This window comes from Gadus chalcogrammus, chromosome 21 (genome assembly GCF_026213295.1).
Source record: "Gadus chalcogrammus isolate NIFS_2021 chromosome 21, NIFS_Gcha_1.0, whole genome shotgun sequence".
In the NCBI taxonomy this organism is placed as follows: Eukaryota; Metazoa; Chordata; class Actinopteri; order Gadiformes; family Gadidae; genus Gadus; species Gadus chalcogrammus.
Genome location: NC_079432.1, coordinates 2,423,672 through 2,447,632, shown reverse-complemented (window position 1 = coordinate 2,447,632; position 23,961 = coordinate 2,423,672). Strand labels below are relative to the sequence as shown.

General features: G+C 54.9%; 1 protein-coding gene across 1 annotated transcript; it reads left to right on the top strand.

Annotated features, from left to right (window-relative positions):
• Nucleotides 1-216: 216 nt before the first annotated feature.
• On the top strand, nt 217-22,497 carry ube2j1 (ubiquitin-conjugating enzyme E2, J1). The gene is made up of 8 exons (XM_056580634.1): nt 217-512; nt 10,152-10,225; nt 11,061-11,192; nt 13,660-13,744; nt 16,546-16,651; nt 20,752-20,881; nt 21,399-21,527; nt 22,231-22,497. The coding sequence occupies exons 1-8, from the start codon at nt 482-484 to the stop codon at nt 22,495-22,497; spliced, it is 954 nt and encodes a 317-aa protein (XP_056436609.1). The 5' UTR covers nt 217-481.
• The last annotated feature ends 1,464 nt before the right edge of the window (nt 22,498-23,961 follow it).

The window sequence follows — 23,961 nt, the reverse complement described above, 5'->3', positions numbered from 1 at the left end:
TTGCTGCTATGGCAACCACATCCCAGTCTGTGATTAATATTTGACTCCCCATTGTCATCCAATTTCATCGTCCTCCTTATCTCATCCCTTGATATCCTCCGTGGACCGGGTCCGAGCGGCTCGCGCTCCTCCGTAGCGCGTGGCTCCTCCTCCTCCGTGACGCATGGCTCCTCCTGCTCCGTGATGCCGCGACCTCCACTTCCTGTTTACGTTTTACATGTGACGTCACCCATATGTATCGTAGCTCTCAGGCGGACCATCAGAGGAACTTGAGACTAAACTCCAGGTCAGCGACCCCGGACGGCGGCAGCAGGCGATCCCCATCCCCACGGTCAGACCGACGGCCCCCCACGGTCAGACCGACGGCTGGTGGTTCTCCCGCGGACCTTTAAACCCACCGGCGGCTCAGTGACGCTCACAGTGCTTAGCTCGTTAGCTAGCTCCGACTAGTGCTTAACTAGCAGCTGGGACGTCGCTGACCATGGAGAACCAGTACAACCTCAAGAGTCCAGGTGAGTCGGGCGGACCCTGCGCGGGACCGGTCAGACGCCGAGTTTGTTATTGTGCGGAATGCGCGTGAGCCACTTCCGCGTTGACGTGTCCTGGTCGCGCGGAGCTCCGACGTGTAGCTGAGTTAATTAAGTTAGTGGATTGTGTTCACTAACTAACGGGCTTATCACTGTTCCGACGGGTCTGCGGGTTGCTGGGTTCCTAGTAGCTGTTGGTTAGTGTGATGTTCCTGGGTTCCTAGTAGCTGGTTAGTGTGATGTTCCGAGTAGCTGGTTAGTGTGATGTTCCCGCGTTCCTAGTAGCTGTTGGTTAGTGTGATGTTCCTGGGTTCCTAGTAGCTGGTTAGTGGGGTGCTCCTGGGTTCCTACTAGCTGGTTAGTGTGATGTTCCCGGGTTCCTACTAGTAGCTGGTTAGTCGGTTGTCTGTTGGGTTTTTCATCTGATGGCCTTTAAGCTGCTGATGTCAAATATATTGAAAGTGATGATGGCATCTCACCTCCTCCATCTGCCCTCCTCCATCACCTCCTCCTCCACCTGCCCTCCTCCACCTGCCCTCCTCCACCACCTCCTCCTCCACCTGCCCTCCTCCTCCTCCTCCACCTGCCCTCCTCCTCCACCTGCCCTCCTCCTCCACCTGCCCTCCTCCTCCACCTCCTCATCTCCTACAGGGTCTGTCTCTGAGGTGGTTAGTTTAGGCCGCTCAGTGTTCACTAACCTCCGCTGGGAACGGATGTTTACTTTGTTTGGCTAATGGGACACATGGCAAAGTGTGGTATTGTTCTGTTACTGGTTAGTCTGTCCACCTGTCACATGGATGACACCTGTCCGTCACATGGATGACGCCTGTCCGTCACATGGATGACACCTGTCCATCAAATGGATGTAATCTAATCTCTCCATCACATAGATGACAGCTATCCATCACACAGGACTAGATTATTATCTACAGTATAAATAATAATATTGATTCTAAATGTATTTAGCGTGTAATGGAAGAAATAGTATTTTTTTCAGTAGATAAATTTACCCACTGAATGGTGTAATACACAACGTAACACCCTGGCTGTTACACCACTCTCTCTCTGTCTCTCACTCCCTCACTATCTCTCGGCCTGGGAACAGCAGCATGTGTGTGTGTGTGTGTGTGTGTGTGTGTGTGTGTGTGTGTGTGTGTGTGTGTGTGTGTGTGTGTGTGTGTGTGTGTGTGTGTGTGTGTGTGTGTGTGTGTGTGTGTGTGTGTGTGTGTCTCTGCCCAGTGCCCACGTGTCCCAGAGTTAAATAAACAGGGTAGTTCCCAGACAGCAGCTGCTCAGTGTAGTCTGAGTGGGAGGCGGGCTGTTGGCAGCACAGAGCCAATAGCCAAACAGGATGAGGGGCAGCAGGGCTGAGGCCAGGTGGGGATCAGCCAATAGGCGCGCTCAGCGTGTCAGACGATTTACATGTATCCTGTGCAGCTGGCTGAGAGCGAAACACACCACACACACACACACACACACACACACACACACACACACACACACACACACACACACACACACACACAGAGGTCCTGCTGTGTAGTCTTATCTCTGCAGTAGGTCTGAGCCGCGGCCTTGTCTCCCGTTACCGTGCGATGAACTGCCCGGTGTTGTTCTCCCACGGCCTCCTAACACCTCGGGCTGGGAGTCGGCCAGGGGCAGGCAGACTGACGGGAATCCGGTCGTTCTCTTTGTACGGCTCTTTGGTTTGTTTGTGGCGAGAGAGAGTAAAGAGATGTAGCCTAGGGCCGCAGGAGGTAGGACCACACCTCCACCTGCCTCAGCAGACGGGGGCCATGTTCTCAGTGTGAAGGTCCTCTCATGACTCCTACTGGTGACTCTCTCCTGACTCCTCCTGGTGTCTCTCTCCCGACTCCTCCTGGTGACTCTCTCCCGACTCCTCTTGGTGTCTCTTTCCTGACTCCTCCTGGTGTCTCTCTCCCGACTCCTCCTGGTGTCTCTCTCCCGACTCCTCCTGCTGTCTCTCTCCTGACTCCTCCTGCTGTCTCTCTCCTGACTCCTCCTGCTGTCTCTCTCCTGACTCCTCCTGCTGTCTCTCTCCTGACTCCTCCTGCTGTCTCTCTCCTGACTCCTTCTGGCCTCTCTCTCCCGATCACTCCTTCGTGTTGTCCTTCAGGAGATGGTGTCATGTGCTCCTACTCTATTCTCCTTCCTCAGGAGGAGGTGCGTTCTGTGCCTACCCTAGGGCACTGTGTGCTCCTCAGAGGAGGAGTTATGTCACGGTCCTCCTGGTCCCCTTGCGGTCCTCATCGAGGAGGTGGGGGTGACCAGTGTGCTCCTACTCTAGGAGGAGGTGCCATTGGGCTCTCCTGGAAGCAGCGTGCTACGTCACTAGAGGAGCATCTGAGCGGGTGGAGGCTGACGTCTCAGAAGTCACCACCTCAGAAGTCTAGGTCTCCACCTCCACCCTTCCTCCCCCTGCCTCTCCACCTCCACCCTTCCTCCACCCTTCCTACCCTTCTCCACCCTGCCTCTCCAACCCCCCTCAGCTTCTCAACCTCCCCCTCCCTCTCCACCTCCCCCTCCCTCTCCACCTCCCCCTCCCTCTCCACCTCCACGCTCCCTCTCCCCCTCCCTCTCCACCTCCCTCTCCACCTCCACCTCCCTCTCCACCTCCCTCTCCACCTCCACCCTCCCTCTCCACCTCCACCCTCCCTCTCCCCCTCCCTCTCCACCTCCACCTCCCTCTCCACCTCCCTCTCCACCTCCCTCTCCACCTCCCTCTCCACCTCCACCCTCCCTCTCCACCTCCCTCTCCACCTCCCTCTCCACCTCCCTCTCCACCTCCCCCTCCCTCTCCACCTCCCTCTCCACCTCCACCTCCCTCTCCACCTCCCTCTCCACCCTCCCTCTCCACCTCCACCCTCCCTCTCCACCCTCCCTCTCCACCTCCACCCTCCCTCTCCCCCTCCCTCTCCACCTCCACCCTCCCTCTCCACCTCCACCCTCCCTCTCCACCCTCCCTCTCCACCCTCCCTCTCCACCTCCACCCTGCCTCACCACCCCCCCTCTCCACCTCCCCCTCCCTCTCCCCCTCCCCCTCCCTCTCCACCTCCACCCTCCCTCTCCACCCTCCACCCTCCCTCTCCACCCTCCCTCTCCACCTCCACCCTGCCTCACCACCCCCCCCTCAGCTTCTCCACCTCCCTCCACCCTTCCTCCACCCTCCCGGCTGGGTCTTGCGTAACGAGTCCAGTGAGGAGCTCGGGGGGGCCGAGCCCTGTCACTCCTGCTCACTTCACCGCTCACTGGGGGGGGGGGGGGCGGGGAGTTATAGAGGGTGGCAGCGCTTTTATTCTGAAGGCGCTCTCTGCTCCTGCTCGGGTTGGTTCGGGTTTAGGTCGTTACTGTAGTGTTGTTTACCATCGGCACATGATGTCACTTCCTCCCCCGTCATGACTCTACGGAAGCCCTACGGGTCCATGCCAATTCGATATCTTAATAATAATCATATGGACTTCAAAATAATAATTCAAAATATTAGACATTGTGGATCTTATGTGGCTTTTTGTCTTTATTCCAGTCCCAGTGATAGTATAGTCATCATAGCCTTATTCATATTGGGCATTTTAAATCCAGAGTTTGACATTTATAATTTGATAAAAAGATATATTATGATCAAATGTAATTATTATTATTAAATAGATAATGCTAAAAAATAAATTCTGATGTTTAGTTTGTTCTAGTTAGACCCAAGTTATAACTTACTTTAACTAACTACAGTGACTGCAGTGTTCAGGCTGTATATGACCTTCTATTATAAAATCATTAAAATCCTAAAACTTTAAACTGTACTTTCTAATCCTATTGTTCTGGTGATGTCCTTCTGCACGGTCTGTTGGAGCTATTACGGTGTCTGACATCAGAGTACCTGTCTATCTGTCTAAACCTGTCTATCTGGCGCCAGCAATTATTTTAGGATCAGCTCAAATGACACCTCAGCCCCTTCCATCTACACGTGCAGGAACCAGATAATGCTTGCTAAGCTGTTCAGGAGCAACCAGTAATTGGGATAAATAAAGACTGGGGTGTGCAGACAGGCTATTGCGAGGACCATTTGAGTTCCGGTTGTCCAGGTAAATAAGGGGAAGAGAGTTTGTGAAAGTGTCAACACAGTCTTCTTTTACACACTTCCCAAACTTCTCTGTCAGAATGAAAGCGCTCCGGACTGGGTTTCCAGAAACCGTATTCCCCAAGAGCGGCCATCTTGCTTAGTGGTGTGGGGAAACCAGTTTACCCAGTGGTACGACCCAACATGGGGCCAGGGGATAAGATCTACTGAACATGGACTCCACTGAGCTGACCGAGCTCACCTGATCCTCTGGTTCTCCCTATGACCCATACTCATCGACCATTGAACCTCTAAACACAGAGGATGTTGGTAGACAGACAGATCGTTAGCTTGTCTTCACCGGGCTGTATAGTCCTTCTGTCTGTCTTTTCAGCAGCGGGATTATAATATGAATATATCCGGGCTGAGTTCTTAACCTCAGGCGTTTCCATATGCAGGTAGACCGAGGCGTCGGGAGCCGGCACATTTATAAAGAAAACACACATTTTAATATTCATTTCATCATCTGAACAGGATACATATTTCTTTCTATCATGCCATTTATTTTCCCACATTCCGAATGTCTAAATGGATGTGGGGGGTCATGTGACAGGGGGTGGATGATAGAGGTCATGTGACAGGGGGTGGATGATAGAGGTCATGTGACAGGGGGTGGATGATAGAGGTCATGAGACAGGAGGTGGATGATAGAGGTCATGTGACAGGGGGTGGATGATAGAGGTCATGTGACAGGGGGTGGAGAAGAGGTCATGAGAGGGGTTGGATGATGGAGGTCGTGAGAGAGGGGTTGGATTATAGAGGTCATGAGAGGGGATGGATGATAGAGGTCATGAGAGGGGGTGGATGATAGAGGTCATGAGAGAGGGGTGGATGATAGAGGTCATGAGAGGGGATGGATGATAGAGGTCATGAGAGGGGGTGGATGATAGAGGTCATGTGAGGGGTTGGATGATAGAGGTCATGAGAGAGAGGGTGGATGATAGAGGTCATGTGAGAGGGGGTGGATGATAGAGGTCATGTGAGAGGGGGTGGATGATAGAGGTCATGTGAGAGGGGGTGGATGATAGAGGTCATGTGAGAGGGGGTGGATGATAGAGGTCATGAGAGGGGGGATGGATGATAGAGGTCATGAGAGGGGGTGGATGATAGAGGTCATGAGAGGGGTTGGATGATAGAGGTCATGAGAGGGGGTGGATGATAGAGGTCATGTGAGAGGGGTTGGATGATAGAGGTCATGTGAGAGGGGATGGATGATAGAGGTCATGAGAGGGGATGGATGATAGAGGTCATGAGAGGGGGTGGATGATAGAGGTCATGTGAGAGGGGGTGGATGATGGAGGTCATGAGAGGGGTTGGATGATAGAGGTCATGAGAGGGGTTGGATGATAGAGTTCATGAGAGAGGGGTTGGATGATAGAGGTCATGTGAGAGGGGATGGATGATAGAGGTCATGAGAGGGGATGGATGATAGAGGTCATGAGAGGGGGTGGATGATAGAGGTCATGTGAGAGGGGGTGGATGATGGAGGTCATGAGAGGGGTTGGATGATAGAGGTCATGTGAGAGGGGGTGGATGATGGAGGTCATGAGAGGGGTTGGATGATAGAGGTCATGAGAGAGGTTGGATGATAGAGGTCATGAGAGGGGGTGGATGATAGAGGTCATGAGAGGGGTTGGATGATAGAGGTCATGAGAGAGGGGGTGGATGATAGAGGTCATGAGAGGGGTTGGATGATAGAGGTCATGAGAGAGAGGGTGGATGATAGAGGTCATGAGAGGGGATGGATGATGGAGGTCATGAGAGAGGTTGGATGATAGAGGTCATGAGAGGGGGTGGATGATAGAGGTCATGAGAGAGGGGGTGGATGATAGAGGTCATGAGAGGGGGGGTGGATGATAGAGGTCATGAGAGAGGGGTTGGATGATAGAGGTCATGAGAGGGGGGGTGGATGATAGAGGTCATGAGAGGGGGGGTGGATGATAGAGGTCATGAGAGGGGGGGTGGATGATAGAGGTCATGTGAGAGGGGGTGGATGATAGAGGTCATGTGAGAGGGGGTGGATGATAGAGGTCATGAGAGAGAGGGTGGATCTCTCGCAATGTTATTCAATTCAAAAAAACTTTATTGGCATGGAAGATAAAAAGTCAAATAGGGAATACGAAGAGTGTATTAAAAAGTCCAGTATAAAATGACTCCTATAACAATATACACTGTAGTTACAGTGTGGAGTTTGTCTTTGTGTGTGTGTGTGTTACTTTAACAAAGCTGATGAAGCCAGACTAAAAGTAGGAATAAAGTCAAATACAAACACAGCCATAGAGTGCAATTGGTTCTATAAATTAGTCAAATCGCTCTCGCTCTTTCTCTCCCCCCCCCCCCCCCCCCCCCTCTCCCTGGTGGTGAAGAGCAGCTCAAGGTCCTTCTCACCAGGAGATATAAACAGATAATACACAAGTCTTCCTCTCTATCTCTCCTGTTCTCCACCAGTTATAATCCAGTCAGAGCCCAACGGGCCTCATCCACCTAATCAGTGGTACCCCTTAATGACCTCCTCAGAGGGGTTCACACCTCAAACCCCCAAAAGACCAGGATTGGTCCCCTCCATGAAGGGGTGGGGACTTGAAGTATGGATCTGCTGGCTAACTTGTAGCATTGCCCTGCTGGCTTGCTTGTAGCCTAGAATACTGGGTAGTGTCGACCTGCTGGCTAGCTTGTATATAGCCCTTCTGGCTAGCTTGTTTTTAGCCCTGCTAGCTAGCTTGTATTGAGCCCTGCTAGTAGCTAGCTTGTAGAGTCATTCGGCGCTAGCTCTCACAGGCTGTCAGGGCGGATTAGCCCCTCTATCACTCTATCACTCCCGCTGTCACCCGGTGACAGGCCACCTGGCCAGAGGGGGGGGGGGGGGGGGGGGGGCGTTCATGGAGATGACCGAGATATTGATGCAGTCAGTTTACCGTTCAGTCAAACACCACGTCCACAAAGTACCTGGGGTTTGTGAGTCGAACCCACAGCCAATTCTGATGGCCAAACAGTAAACACTGTGAGCTGCTATTGTCTAACCCTGTGAGCCAATACTGTCTAACCCAGTGAGCCACTTCTGTCTAACCCTGTGGGCCACTACTGTCTAACCCTGTGGGCCACTACTGTGACTGTCTAACACTGTGAGCCACTACTGTCTAACCCTGTGGGCCACTACTGTCTAACCCAGTGAGCCACTACTGTCTAACCCTGTGAGCCACTGCTGTCTAACCCTGTGGGCCACTACTGTCTAACCCAGTGAGCCACTACTGTCTAACCCTGTGAGCCACTGCTGTCTAACCCAGTGACCTGCTACTGTCTAATACTGCCTCCCATCCCCGTTGGTGGGGAGGTGGATAAGCCCTCTGATTGGCCGCTGTGTCGGGCTGCTTCCTGGTCCGGGCCGGCGGAGGCGGGGCTAGACTCTGCTCTTTGAGATGTAGCTCCTTATCCTGGCAGGAGTCAGGGCATCAAAGCAGCCGCCAAACGGCTCTTAGACGGGACGGCGCCGCGCTCATCAAGGTTATCCCAGTGGAGGGCGGGCTGTCAGCCCTCAGCGGCGCTCCATCGGGGCTCCGTCTCAAAGCCCAACGCTTGCCTCATTAAATCTTAAAATCCTCTCTCTCTCTCTCTCTCTCTCTCTCTCTCTCTCTCTCTCTCTCTCTCTCTCTCTCTCTCTCTCTCTCTCTCTCTCTCTCTCTCTCTCTCTCTCTCTCTCTCTCTCTCTCTCTCTGGTCTACTTGGTTCCTTTCATCCTCTACACCGGGCTGAGGGGCCGCTGCACTCTCCTACCGTGTGGTTCTGCCTCTGAAGATCTGTTCCTGGGTTTCTGACTCCGACTGGAGCCAGCTGAAGGACAGTTTGGGACAATGAAAACGGCATTGATTGAAGAACTGTAACTCTAGTCAGATGTAACAGGGAAATTGGTGCCTATTTCCTAGTGGCCTTTTTGCAAACCTCCTGACAGGAGGATTGAAGTAAGATATACGCTACGTTTTACGTGCACTGATACATGGGAAGCAATGCATCATGGGATCAAACACCCTGAAAGTCCTTTCAGTTGCTCCAAGTCCGGGCTGAAGGAGCAGGGCCTGGTCACGCTGCTCCATCCTCCATCTACACCACAGCAAGGGACGAACTTTAGTTACTTTAGTTACCCATGTCCTGCCTTGAGCTGCGCCTCATGTTCCGTGTTCAGATTTGCTTACTTCCTGCCACAGCTGTGACCACATCCTGTGGCAGCTGCTCTCCCTTCCTCCAGCGAAATAACCCATCTTTCTGCTCCCCTGCCTGGCCACTCACGACAGCCAGGAGCCTTCATCTGCTGTCTGCCCATCAGCCCCACCCTCTAGACCCGCCACCTCCTCCTCAAACACCACCCTCTGCTCTCTGCCCCCCCCCCGCCCCCCCTATGTTTGTTGCTGTTCAATTGATTTTGATGTTGACAAAGTTAGAACCCACTTGATGCCCTCTGTCGTTCTGATTGCTTGATCGCTGCGCTCACTCTGTTTTTGTGGGAAATCCGAAATACTTTAATCATAAGTTCAGAGTTTTCTTAGCCTCACTTGGAATTTGCCTCGGAGATAAGCATCTGCTCCCCGACTGCTTCCAGAATGTAATCATTTTAGATTTTCTAGCAGAGCTGTGAAATATTCATCTGCTGTCCGCCGTCACAGTATTAACACTTCAGCCCGATGCCGTGATCGTTTAGAATCGGTTTACTGTTGACTCAAATCAACCTTCATTAGTAGGTGGTTGTGCTATAATGTATAAAGATAACTGGGTAATGTAACAGAAGTGATATTATGCCTGACCACACTGCATTGAAAACGCGTGCAGATTCGACTTTTTCTGAACGCTAAACTTTACAAAAGCAGACCGAAATACAGCAGATCAATTAAGCAGGGGGTCGGTCAGTGCCTCCCCAGCTGAGGGTCTTCCTGGCTGTGTCCCTGCCGGGTCACCCTCTAGGGTTCTACTGGTACAGCGCAGGGTGCAAGCCTTTACCGGCCGGTCATAACCGGACGTTCTGCTATTCAAACGTAGCCCGATGCTCTCCGACTCCAGTCCATGTCCGCCCTCTACGGGCCTTCGTCCTTGGGTTGTTAGTCGTTCTTAATCATACCTAAAGCGTTGCCTTCTACTCAAAGTCCAAAACAGTATTTATCTTCGGGTATCGTTGTGATCGCTCAGGATTTCTCGATTCGGCGCCACCTGATGGTATCGGTCTGTATTACAGGTACGATGTGGTGTGTGTGCACGTGCGCTCCGTGCACGCTCATCCCAGGAGCCCCGCCCCCCGAGCACGTGCTGTCAGTCGGTGTCTGTTAGCGTCACGGCGACGCATCCCGCGGCATCCAACGCACCCCCGACCTTATCCCTAATGACCTATATCTGACCTCTGGCTCCACAAACACAGGGATCTGTCTGTCCGTCTGCCTGTCTGTCTGTCTGTTGACCTGTCTCCCTCCCTGTCTGTCTGTTGACCTGTCTCCCTCCCTGTCTGTCTGCAGCGGTGAAGCGGTTGATGAAGGAGGCTGCAGAGCTCTGCGACCCCACGGAGCACTACCACGCCCAACCGCTGGAGGTGAGACCGTCCCCACGTTGCCCGGTACCAGGAGACGGTATTCGTACCATCGTCTGGTACTGGTACCAGTAACAACGGTACCATCGCCTGGTTATAGTACCAATAGCACCGGTACCATATTCTGGTCCTGGTACCATCGTCTGGGACTGGTACCAGTAGCACCGGTACCATCGTCTGGTCCTGGTACCATCCTCTGGTCATGGTACTAGTAGCACCGGTACCATAGTCTGTTCCTGGTACCATCATCTGGTTATGGTACCAGTAGCACCGGTACCATAGTCTGGTCCTGGTACCATCGCCTGGTACTGGTACCAGTAACAACGCTAGCATCGTCTGGTACTGGTACCAGTGGCACCGGTACCATATTCTGGTCCTGGTACCATCGTCTGGTTATGGTACCAGTAGCACCGGTACCATAGTCTGGTCCTGGTACCATCGTCTGGTACTGGTACCAGTAGCACCGGTACCATAGTCTGGTCCTGGTACCATCGTCTGGTACTGGTACCAGTAGTACCGGTACCATTGTCTGGTCCTGGTACCATCGTCTGGTACTGGTTCCAGCGTTACCAGTGTGAAATAGACACTTTACTTTTCCATTCATGTGTGTTGCTTATTGCTACGTTAGCATGTGTGTTGGAGTGTTTTTATTGGGGCGTGTGTCTCGGCATTAGCATGCGTTTGTTAGCGTGTTTAACCGTTAGCTTGCATTAGCCTGTGCGAGCTAGGAGGTTAGCATGCGTTTGTTAGCGTATTCCTTCATTAGCTTGCCTCGGCCCGCCCGTGTGCGGGACGTTAGCATGCGTTTGTTAGCATGTGTCCCCCCCCCCCCCCCCAGGACAACCTGTTCGAGTGGCACTTCTCGGTGCGTGGCCCCCCCGACTCGGACTTCGACGGCGGGGTCTACCACGGCCGGATCGTCCTGCCCCCGGAGTACCCCATGAAGCCCCCCAGCATCATCCTGCTGACCGTAAGACACCCCCTCAGCCCTTAAGGCACCCCTCACCCTGTCACCCCCCTCACCCCCACACCCTGTCACCCTCCTCACCCCTCACCCTCCTCCTCACCCTAAGACACCCCCTCAGCCCTTAAGGCACCCCTCACCCTGTCACCCATCTCACCCCCTCACCCTGTCTCCCCCCTCACCCCTTAAGACACCCCTCACCCCTTAAGACACCCCTCACCCTGTCACCCTCCTCACCCCCACACCCCCTCACCCTGTCACCCTGTCACCCTCCTCACCCCCACACCCCCTCACCCTGTCACCCTCCTCACTCCCACACCCCCTCACCCTGTCACCCCCCTCACCCCTTAAGGCACCCCTCACCCTGTCACCCTCCTCACCCGCACACCCCCTCACCCTGTCCCCCCCCTCACCCCTTAAGGCACCCCTCACCCTGTCACCCCCTCACCCTCCTCCTCCCCCTAAGACACCCCTCACCCTGTCACCCCCTCACCCCTTAGGGCACCCCTCACCCTGTCACCCTGTCACCCCCTCACCCTCCTCCTCCCCCTAAGACACCCCTCACCCTGTCACCCCCTCACCCTCCTCCTCACCCTAAGACACCCCTCACCCTGTCACCCCCTCACCCTCCTCACCCCCACACCCTCATCCTCGCTGTAAGACACCCCTCACCCACTCACCATCATCATCATCACTTTAAGACACCCCCTCACTCCCCACCCCCACAACCCCTCACCATCATCATCACCATCATCATCATCACACGTAAACACCCCCCCCCCCCCCCCCCCCCCAGTCTACCTATACATCAGGACTGGTGTGGGGCAGGATGGCCTAGGGACTAGGCTGTTTGACCCCCGGGCCGAGGGTTCGGGGTTCGATCCCCAATGTCCACAGTCTACCTGAAGGCCTGCTTGAGCCAGATAACCCCTTTACCTCCTCTCCCCCCTCACCCCCCTCATCCCTCTCACCCCTTCTCCCCCTCTCCCCCCTCACCCCCTCATCCCTCTCACCCCTTCTCCCCCTCTCCCCCCCTCACCCCCCTCCCCCTACCGGCTCTGTAATGACACGTCTGTACTCACTCTGTCGCCTCCCGTAGAAGAGTTACCACCATATCTCCCAAAATGTTAAATAGTGCTTTGATGTGAAGGACTTGAGGTCACGTGATCAGCAGGGTTTAAAATGGCGGCCACATGGTGCTCCGCGATACGACACCAGAAGAAAAGTCCTGCTGTCATGTTTCTGTCAGCTCCGACACGTCTTCACTCTCTGGCTCCTTGCCATCACTCTTTCACTCTTTCTTTCCCTGTCTGCCACTTTTCTCTCTCTCTCTCTCTCTCTCTCTCTCTCTCTCTCTCTCTCTCTCTCTCTCTCTCTCTCTCTCTCTCTCTCTCTCTCTCTGCATAATAAAGAGCTGAATGTATTCCAAAGTGTCCAATTAGAGAAGATGGTAGTTATTTTCTCAACTTACAATGTGAATCAGTAAATATCAAGGTAAACCAGTTCAAGGTAATAATAGTTGAGAACTCTCCCCCCCTCTCATCCCCCCCCCTCTCTCTCTCTCTCCCCCTCTCTCTCTCCCTCCCCCTCTCCCTCTCTCTCTCTCCCTCTCCCTCTCTCCTCCCATCATGTCACTGAGGGCAGGAGAGGAGGCTCATACTGAATCCTTATTTAAAGAAATAAATTCAAGCTTTATTGGATTGGAAAGTAAACATTTACAATGCCAACGCAGGTTCAGAGTTAAACAAAGTAAAAGTGATGCCAAAAGATAATAACCGGAAAATCAAAATGACCCACACTAAACATCGAATGACTTGGACTGGCCTGTACCTCTGTCTGTACTGTCTGTACCTCTGTCTGTACTGTCTGTACCTCTGTCTGTACTGTCTGTACCTCTGTCTGTACTGTCTGTACTGTCTGTACCTCTGTCTGTACTGTCTGTACCTCTGTCTGTACTGTCTGTACCTCTGTCTGTCTCTGTCTGTACTGTCTGTACCTCTGTCTGTACTGTCTGTACCTCTGTCTGTACTGTCTGTACCTCTGTCTGTACCTCTGTCTGTGTCTTTGCCTGTACGGTCTGTAGCGGTGTCCGGGGACGGTACTGACTCTCTCTGTCTCTGTCTCTGTCTCTGTCTCTGTCTCTCTCTCTGTCTCTGTCTCTGTCTCTCTCTCTGTCTCTCTCTCTGTCTCTGTCTCTGTCTCTGTCTCTGTCTCTGTCTCTGTCTCTGTCTCTGTCTCTGTCTCTCTCTCTCTGTCTCTCTCTCTCTGTCTCTGTCTCTGTCTCTGTCTCTGTCTCTGTCTCTGTCTCTCTCGCTCTCTCTCTCTGTCTCTGTCTCTGTCTCTGTCTCTGTCTCTGTCTCTGTCTCTGTCTCTGTCTCTCTCTCTCTCTCTGTCTCTGTCTCTGTCTCTCCCTCTCCCTCTCCCTCTCCCTCTCCCTCTCTCTCTCTCCCTCTCTCTCCCTCCTCCTCTGCAGCCCAACGGGAGGTTCGAGGTGGGGAAGAAGATCTGCCTGAGCATCTCCGGCCACCACCCAGAGACCTGGCAGCCGTCCTGGAGCAGTGAGTAGCAGCTCCTCTGAGTACCTGCTCCTCTGTAGTAGCAGCTCCCCTCTGTTCCTCCTCAGTTCCCCCAGAGCCACGGGGGGACCCGGTTTAGGCCGGTTTCATCACTTCACACGCTGCCTGACGTAACATCTCCGATGTTCGCACGCCTCCGACAGAACAAACAGTGAGAGGAGAACGTCCACAGAGAGCGGCGACTCTGAGACGACCTTCTGCCTCCCAACCCCCCGGAACAAACGCAGGAGCAGAGCTGGGGCGGCGTGGAGATGAATAGGAATGGATCTGATGAAACCTCCACAGGGGAGAAGAAGGACAGGACAGAGAGATGGGAGGAGAGGAGAGGGGAGGAGAGAGGGGAGTAAAGAGAGGACAAGGGAGAGGAAGGAGTAGAGAGGGAGGAGAGAGGGGAGAGGAAGGACAGGACAGAGAGATGTTAGGAGAGGAGAGGGGAGGAGAGAGGGGAGTAAAGAGAGGACAAGGGAGAGGAAGGAGTAGAGAGGGAGGAGAGAGGGGAGAGGAAGAGAGGGAGGAGATGGGGGAGAGGAAGAGAGGGGAGGAGAAGAAGGGGGAGGAAAGGAGGTGAGGAGAAGACGAGGAGGAGGAGGAGGGAAGAGTGAGGCGGAGGACGAGGGGGAGAGAGGGGAGGAGAGGGAGGCGAATAGCGCAGAAGAGGAGGAGAGGATGACAGTGGAAAAGAGAGAGGAGAAGTCTGAGGGAAACTCAGAGGAGAGACGGAGAGACCAACGTTAAGAGGGGGAGAGAGGGAGAGAGACCAACGTTAAGAGGGGGAGAGAGGGAGTAAGACCAACGTTAAGAGGGGGAGAGAGAGTGAGACCAACGTTAAGAGGGGGAGAGAGAGGGAGTGAGACCAGTGTTGAGGGGGAGAGGGAGTAAGACCAGTGTTGAGGGGGAGAGAGGGAGTAAGACCAGTGTTGAGGGGGGGAGAGGGAGTAAGACCAGTGTTGAGGGGGGGAGAGGGAGTGAGACTAACGATAAGAGGGGGAGGGAGGCAGAGGGAGACCAACGATAAGGGGGGGAGGGAGGGAGGGAGAGGGAGACCAACGATAAGGGGGGGAGAGAGGGAGTGAGGCCAGCGTAGAGAGGGGAGAGATGAGACAAAGCGAGGGATGGTCTCCCAGAGACCACCCACTGGGTGCTGTGATGTCTTCATCTCTGATCGTTGAACAGGGAGCTAAGAATAGGCTGTGTTGTGATGAACTCGTTAGTGTAAATGAAGTGGTGCCTTTTCTCATTAGCCCTGTGAGCAAACAAGCAGCTAATAAATGCTAATGTTGATCGGATGAGGAGGGAGGAACGCGGAGAGCGTCTCCCAAGTGGGACCAGAGACCGCAGCCAAAGGGAAATGGGTTCTTTACACAATAAAAGCGCTCTCCTGGATGAAGGATAATGCACAACAGGGAGTCTCCTCCCTCCCTCCCTCCCTCCCTCCCTCCCCCCTCTCCCTCCCCCCTCCTCCCTCCCTCCCCCCTACTCCCGTCCATCCCTCCCTCCCTCCTTCCCTCCCTCCCCTCCCCGCTCCTTCCCTCTCCCTCCCTCCCTCCCTCCCTCCCTCCCTCCCTCCCTCTCCCCCCTTCTCCCTCCCTCCCCCCTTCCTTCCCTCTCCCATCCCTCCCTCCCTCCCTCCCCCTCCCCTGCCCCTCCCAGATGTCCAGAGGTCAGCGGGCTGCCTGTTCCCTGGTGGATTGTTTTGGGTGCTGCGCCCACACATGTAATCCCGGGTGGAGAGGCACTGGGACTCTGCTCTCTCTGTCCTTGCGGGGGCAGCGGGCTGTCGTCTTTTTAAATAACCCTGCTCTGTGCTCCGGCTGGATTACAGAGGCTCCCGCTCTGCGTAGCCGCCTGACGTTTGGAGACATGAGGCGCAACATATTCCAGTAGAGCATGAAATTGTTTCGGCACACAAACAGGAGGATCACTGAGAGTTGATCCTGAGACCCACGGACCTTTCTGTTTGTTCCATTCAGGAACAGGACAGATTGTGCGGGCTTTGTTCCCGAGGCGTCCCGTCCCGTCGTTAAAGGTCCCATGACATGCCACCAGGTGTGCGCCGATTAGCAGCTACAAGCCGTTTTTGGAAATCTGTCCCTTATGACATCACAGGTGGGCGTGTCCACCTAGATGTGTGACGGATAGATGAGCAAAGGTTGCTACAGTCCACTGGGTAGGCTGGTACACATCTAGTTGGACACGCCCACCTGTGATGTCATAAGGGACAGATTTCCAAAAACCACCGGGTGGCATGTCATGGGACCTTTAAGGGCTCCTCTGTTCTGGGGCCGGCGGGGAGAACGCAGTAAGGGGCTTAGACCGGGCTTACGTCCTGTAGAAAGCAGGACACGTCTTTATGTCAGCGGGCGGCGGCCCTGACAGAATATAACTCAGAATGTAACCCAGCCCTCTCTGGGTCTGCGCTATTGCTCCTCTGGAGAACCGAGGTCTGCGTCGTTCGGTCGTGGCTCTCCTCGCTCTTGGCTATGGTTCCTTCCCTCCTTCTGTCTCTTATTGTTTGTTCTAATTCTCACCTTCCCCCCCTCTCATTAATTCCTTCCCTTCATGTAGTCACCCTGTCTCTGTGGAATCCTACTGTTATTCTAGGAGTTAGGTATTATTATTTTTTAATTAGAGTCACATATCTTGACCTCTGAGTGGTAAAATGTTTCAAGACCTGTAGGTATCTTGTTGTCTTAGGTCTCGAATGAGCTGCAGAAATCCCCCTAGGGGGCGCTATAGCTGGGGTTTGAGCTAACCGCCGGGCCTGTCTGTGTTTCCCGCCCCAGTCCGGACGGCCCTCATCGCCATCATCGGCTTCATGCCCACCAAGGGGGAGGGCGCCATCGGGTCCCTGGACTACACCCCAGAGGAGCGTCGCAGCCTGGCCAAAAAGTAAGATCAACCTGGAACCCACAACCCCCCCTCTCCAGTGTTGACCCCCCCGGGACAGAGCCCGGTTCCCCCCCCGGGGGGGGAATGATGCTCCCCTCAAAGAAATGGAAAGTCTAGAAAAAACTAATTTTTACTTAGTGAGTTGTGATTAGGACTGTCATGTGTCATACTGTCACGGCCATCTTAACTAGGACTAAATCAGTCTGGACTAGGCCCTGACTCAGACTGATTTACTCCTAGTTAAGACGGCCGTGACAGTGCATGGCCTAGTTAAGACGGCCGTGACAGTGCAGGGCCTAGTTCAGACTGACTCACTCCTAGTTAAGATGCTGATGTCCCTGCCTCCGCTCTGAGTGCGGAGTCATCAGTGTGATGTACAGTACCGGCTCAGTACCGGTACGACAACTGGTACACTAGGACACTGTACCCTGGGAGTGACCTGAGGACAGACACTAGGACACTGTACCCTGGGAGTGACCCCTGGGAGGGACAGACACTAGGACACTGTACCCTGGGAGTGACCCCTGTTGAGGACAGACACTAGGACACTGTACCCTGGGAGTGACCTGAGGACAGACACTAGGACACTGTACCCTGGGAGTGACCCCTGTTGAGGACAGACACTGTACCCTGGGAGTGACCCCTGTTGAGGACAGACACTAGGACACTGTACCCTGGGAGTGACCTGAGGACAGACACTAGGACACTGTACCCTGGGGGTGCCCCCTGTGAGGGACGTACGGGTACGATCCGGTACCCTGGGGAACTTCATGTTCTGCGTCCCGTTCTCCTGGCTGCCCGCGGAGCACACTGGAGAGAACCCTCCTGAAGCGGGGTTCACACGACACCCCCTGGTGCGTTGAGTCACGACAGGATGAGATACAATCAACACCTCCCCCAAGTCGACGCCTCGCGGCGCAGGAAGACGATCGCCGAACCGTTCCCTCTCACGACGACTTAAATCAATCCTGTCTGAAATAACGCTCGCCTCGGGCGGAACGAGTTCCAGCACGCCGCCGCCCTGATTGGTTCCTCCGTCCCTGGACGCCGCTTCTGTTCTTAGCGCTGCGCCGCGCCTCTGTTAGCACGGGAGCCTAGCGTGGTTTCAATTAGCGTCGAGACGCGCCGCTCGGCCCGAGACACGGAGCGGGCTATAAATACCTTCCTGTCCTTCTTCTGATGGAAGACGATTCTCTTCGGTCTGGGCTCAGACTCTGAGACGATGCTGTCCCAGCTTCTCATTCCCGCTGTCGTTCTTTTCTTCTTCCCCCGGTGACGGGAGCGTCCCGGTGATTGGTCGGCCATGCAGCGGGGCTTAACTCTCAGAGAGAGGCGGGTTCTGGGCAGCGGAGGAAGGCTAGCTTCATTACTGCTAGCTTAGCTACACTCCAGCTAGGTTAGCTTTACTCCAGCTAGGTTAGCTTCACTCCAGCTAGATTAGCTTCATTACTGCTAGCTTAGCTTTACTCCAGCTAGGTTAGCTTCACTCCAGCTAGGTTAGCTTTACTCCAGCTAGGTTCGCTTCATCCAGCTAGGTTAGCTTCACTACAGCTAGGTTAACTTCACTCCAGCTAGGTTAACTTCACTCCAGCTAGGTTAGCTTCACTCCAGCTAGGTTAGCTTCATCCAGCTAGGTTAGCTTCATCCAGCTAGGTTAGCGTCATCCAGCTTGGTTAGCTTCACTACAGCTAGGTAAGCTTCACTCCAGCTAGGTAAGCTTCACTCCAGCCTAGCTAGCTCCACAACAGCTATGTTAGCTTCACTCCAGCTAGGCTAGCTTCACTCTAGCTAGGTTTGTTTGTCTCCTGTTGGCAGGCACACGGCTGCCATCAGCTTGGAAAGGGTAAGACAGAAGTGAAGACAAGGAGAAGATCCGGCCTGTTGGTGTTGAGTGGGAGTGGCCTGTATCTGGTCTAGCGGAGGTGGTAGTAATGGTGGTGTGCATGGTCGGGCCGACGATTGTCTCCTGTATTTCAGCCGGTGCCCCTGAGCAAGGCAGGGTTCACGAGCAGCGAACCAAAGCTCTGCTTGGAGTCGATACCCATAGCCCTCTCCAAGACGCCCGCCAGCGACACATCCACTAAATCCATCACCGCGTTCTCCTCCTCAGAGTCCCTATGGAAATACATTACAGGGAGAATAATCCAGGGTCCTCCAGGTGGAATAATATTTGATACTCTGCCTTTGTGTTTTGTCACGGTGATAAATCCTCTGCTCTGCAGCGTTCACCTCCCAGCCCGCGAGAGGATGATATTGGTTTAGAAAAGTCCAAATATAAACTCCAATTTGAAGTTTCTTCACCCGTTGAGTTATTTTCAGGGAAGTCACAAAGAAGGCGTCAAACAACGATGAGGAGGCGGCTTCGGGAACAAGAGGAGAGTCGTGAGCCTCACAGGCCAACGGCAGCTCTTGGGTTACAGTTTGTAGCATTGTCTTGCAGGCAGCCTGACAAACGGGCTGTAGTTAATACTGGTGATCATCCTCCCTGGTGTGAAGACATTAGTGGAGCTGGTTCAGTCCAGTGCAGCAGCACACAACGTCTCCAAACGCTGAATCACAGAGTCCCACCGAGTCTAAAACAAGACATTTGTTGATCTGGAATGTGGGAGAAACTCCATTTCAGTCGCTAAACGGTGGATTTCACGGTTTGTTGCACAGTGAGTCACGTTGGATCAAAGCGTCCGCTCCGCGTGTGACGGGTGAGGCCTGACTGCAAAGTCCCCGTCAGAGGGCCCGGTAGCCTGTAGGGCCCAGTAGCCTGTAGGGCCCAGTAGCCTGTAGGGCCCAGTAGCCTGTAGCCTGTAGGGCCCAGTAGCCTGTAGGGCCCAGTAGCCTGTAGCCTGAGGTGTGTAACCTGTAGCGTGAAGCCTTCTAGCCTGTAGCAGTGTAGCCGATAGCAGTGTAGCCTGTAGCATGTAGCCCGTAGCCATGTATTATGTAGCCTGTAGCATGTAGCATCTAGCCCACCCGTCCTACAGTCAGCCGTTGTGATGATCTTGTGTTTTGATCTTGGGTGAAAGCAGAGTTCTGATGAAGGGATGACCCTGAGGGGGGTCTTGACCCTGGGTGGGGTCCTGACCCTGAGGGGTGTCCCGACCCTGGGTGGGGTCCCGACCCTGGGTGGGGTCCATACCCAGACCCCGAATCACGGAGGTGAACCCAAGGCTTCCAGAAGGGCCAGACTCTGGGATGCTCTCCCGGTCTTCCTGTGGGGTGGAGTCTGTCCCGCTGGGAGGACAGACGGACGGGAACGCCGTGGGGGTCCGGAACGCCGTGGGGGTCCGGCCGTCGTCTGGCCAGCGGGCCGGCCAACCACCTGACAGAGACAGATGGGACGCACATGACACACACACACACGCACACGCACACACACACACACACACACACACACACGCACACACACACGCGCACACACACACGACACACACACACACACACACACACACACACACACACACACAGATTAAAACTAGGCTAAGGGTTCTCGGTTCAATTTCACCGAAGCTGCATAATATCGTTATTCCAAACTTTAGTTGTGGGTCAGGATTATGTGGTGGTGGGGACGTTTGGCTCGCCGCCCGACGGCTCTGCTGCCACTGTAGCCCTAACCCAATCCGACCTGTAGACAGCCAGGCGCCCCCTGACCCCCCTGACCCCCTGACCCCACCAGCTCCGGGATGACCTGAACCCTTCAGCCGCTGGGTCCCAGCAGGGGGGGAGTGACTCAAACATGGAGCTTTAATACGTCGTCCCACTCCGGGTCGTCTCCCTACAGACGGTCTCACTCTGGGTCGTCTCACTCCGGATCCCCTGAGAGGGTTTGGCTCCTCCCCTTGAGTGGGTTTGGCTCCTCCCCTTGAGAGGGTTTTCCTCCTCCCCTGAGAGGTGTTGGCTCCTCCCCCTGAGAGGGTTAGGCTCCTCCCCCTGAGAGGGTTTGGCTCCTCCCCGAGAGGGTCTGGCCCCTCCCCTGAGAGGGATGGCTCCGCCCCTGAGAGGGTTTGTCCCCTCCCCCTGAGAGCGTTTGGCTCCTCCCCCTGAGCGGGTTTGGCTCCGCCCCTGACAGGCTCCGCCCCTGACCGCTGCCCTTCCTGTCCTATCAGGTCTCAGGACTTCCGCTGCGAGGCGTGTGAGTGCTCCATGCGCACGGCGCTGCTGCCCCCCTCCCCCGACAGAGACCCCCGCCCAGAGGACAGCGAGGCCCAGGAGCTGGCCCAGCAGATCAGCTTCAAGGTCACCGCACGCACGCACGCACGCACGCACGCACGCACGCACGCACGCACGCATGCACGCACGCACGCACAGACGCACGCACGCACGCACACACAGACGCACGCACACACACACAGACGCACGCACGCGCGCGCACACACACGCGTGCGCGCACAGAGGCACACACATACAGAGACGCACAAATACACATAGAGACACACATGCACACACGAACGGACGCACACATACTGACTTTATCATTTCTGATTGGAATTTTTAATTATTATTCTGGTCCTCTACTTTAGCCTGTGACTTCAAAATTTCCAGCCTGGGATTAATTAATTATGATAATTATCTTATGCAATCAAACCCACACGCACACTCGTCCCAAAGAGCCATGTATTGAGATGAAAGCTGTGTGTGTGTGTGTGTGTGTGTGTGTGTGTGTGTGTGTGTGTGTGTGTGTGTGTGTGTGTGTGTGTGTGTGTGTGTGTGTGTGTGTGTGTGTGTGTGTGTGTGTGTGTGTGTGTGTGTGCAGGCTGACTCCAGACAGGCCAGTGAGAGTGGAGGGGCCACCAGCGACCCCCCCGCCCCCGGCCCAGCAGAGGGCTCCTCCCCCGGGGAGCGGGACAGCTCTGAGGACCCCCTGGAGGACCACGAGGACCAGGTAGACCCCCCGGGAGGGAGGGAGGGAGAGAGAGAGAGAGAGAGAGAGAGAGAGAGAGAGAGAGAGATCGCCCCCCCGGATGGTCTCTGAACCATAAGAGCTTCTAGAAGAGAGGCTGGGATTAGTGTTTTGTGTGTGTGTGTATGTGTGTGTATATGTGTGTATATGTGTGTGTGTGTGTGTCACCATCTGGTGTGGAAGTCGTGAGTGAAAGTATTTTGAGAAGACTCTGGGGTTGGAGTGTTTTAGTGTGTGTCTGTGATTCAGTGTGTGGGTGTAAGTGCTTCTCTGACTGTGTGTGTGTGTCTCTGTGTGTGTGTGTGTGTGTGTCTGTGTCTCTGTGTGTGTGTGTGTGTCTCTGTGTGTGTGTCTCTGTGTGTGTGTGTGTGTGTGTGTGTGTGTGTGTGTGTGTGTGTGTGTGTGTGTGTGTGTGTGTCTCTGTGCATGTGTGCGTCTCCATGCTCACTGTGTATCATAAGCCCCCCTCCCAGAGTGGAGCGGTCCAGCGGCCCTACCGGTGTCCGGACATGAACCGGCCTCAACTCCCCATGGGGGGGGGGTCAGCCGGGGGGGGGGGGGGGGGGTCAGCCGGGGGAGTGTTTAGAGAGTCTGAAAAATTGTGTCCGTGTAAGGCAGGTCAGCTGCTGATGTCACTCACCTCTCCCCCCCTCCCCCCCTCTCTCCCCCCCCGTCTCCCCCCCAGGTGGAGGGCTCCTCCCCCTCTCCCCCCCCCCCTGCGGGCCGGCCCCTCAGCCCCCGTCAGCGCCGCGCCCACCAGGCCCGCCAGCGGAGGGAGCCCCCGCCCACCCCCCACCCCGAGGCGGCCCGCCGGACCCTGGCGGGGGCGGGGCCTGAGGGGCGGGGCCAGGCGGGCACGGCGGTCCTCATTCTGGTCCTCACGCTGGCGCTCGCCGCCCTCATCTTCCGCCGCCTCTACCAGCAGGAGTACAAGCTGGACTACCAGCTGTGACCCCCCCCCCCCCCCCCCCACACGGGTCACGGGACCCCCCCCACCCCTGCAGGGTCATGTGCCCCCCCCCCCCTCCCCCCCCAGGTCATGGGACCCCCAACCTCCCCCCTCTCCCAGGTCATGTGACCCCCCCCACCCAGGTCATGTGACCGCCCCCCCCAGGTCATGTGACCCCCCCCCAGGTCATGTGACCCCCCCCCCCAGGTCATGTGACCCCCCTTGACTGAACCTGGTGTAGTAATACGGAGGGTGGGGGGATGGAGGGTGGAGCGCTACTGGGAGCCTACGGGGGGGGCTCCCCTCATTCCTTAGAGAGGGGGGGTCCTGGGGGGACAATGTCCTCTCTCTCTCTCTCTCTCTCTCTCTCTCTCTCGCCCTCTCTCTCGCCCTCTCTCTCGCCCTCTCTCTCGCCCTCTCTCTCTCTCTCTCTCTCTCTCTCTCTCTCTCTCTCTCTCTCTCATATTAAAGGTCTTATAACATGTAAAGTGAGTGATGAATAAAAAGTGGATTTTATGGGAAGTCTCCTCCGCTTCATTTCTAACACTCTTTATCAGGTGGGAGGAGCCTATGGTAGGACGGGGGATCGAACCTGCATCCTCAGGTTGGGAGGTTACCTGACTCAGCAGGGGGCGTGGCCAAACACCTTGACGGGAGCCGTAGAACCCGTTTAACTAATGACCTGTTCTGTATGTTCGTAACAATTCCTCTGAGTCAGTTATTATGAATATTTTATACATTATGTTTAAAAACCGAAGGTGTTAATAATAATTTATAAAATGAGAAATAAAATGACTGCATTAAAACTAACGTGATTTCAGTCCGAATATCCTGGTGAACCGCTGGGAGTTTTAATTGATTTCTTAGGAGTTTCAACTGTGTTTGATGGCTTCGTTAAAAGCTCAACTTCTTAAACGGTATTTTAATGAGTTTAGCTGACTAAGTTTAAAAGCCCCGTCGGTAAACGGTTGTCCCCATTGGACGAGATGACGTCCTCCACTCGGATGAGGTCTAACTGGTGGGTACTGGTTCCTAATGGGAGCTCTGGTCCACTCCGGGGGGGTTAACTGGAGCAGAGATTACTCCCAGGTCCGTCCTATTGGGTCCCGGAGCAGCAGAGTTTACATAAGAAGAGAAGCAGGCTGCCGCCGGACTGTGGCGCGAGGAGGAGGACAGCTGTGACATCCCGCGGGGTTACGTCAGCGGAGAGTCCCGCTGTGGTCCTGATGCTGAGCGCATCATCCGTGTTCGCCTCCCAAGCAGAGCGAGCCCGTCGGAGCCTGAAGACCAATCAGAGCTGCGGATACAATCCTCCTCTCCCGCTCCTTCTCACCGCCGCGCCACCAGCGCGCGGAGAGACGCGTGATCCTCACAGCTTCTCCATCTTCTCCTCGAAGATGGTTCGATGCCCCACGCTGGCCGGAACAGGACGGAAGGAGTTTGTTGTTGCGCTGTTCCCCGGAGTGA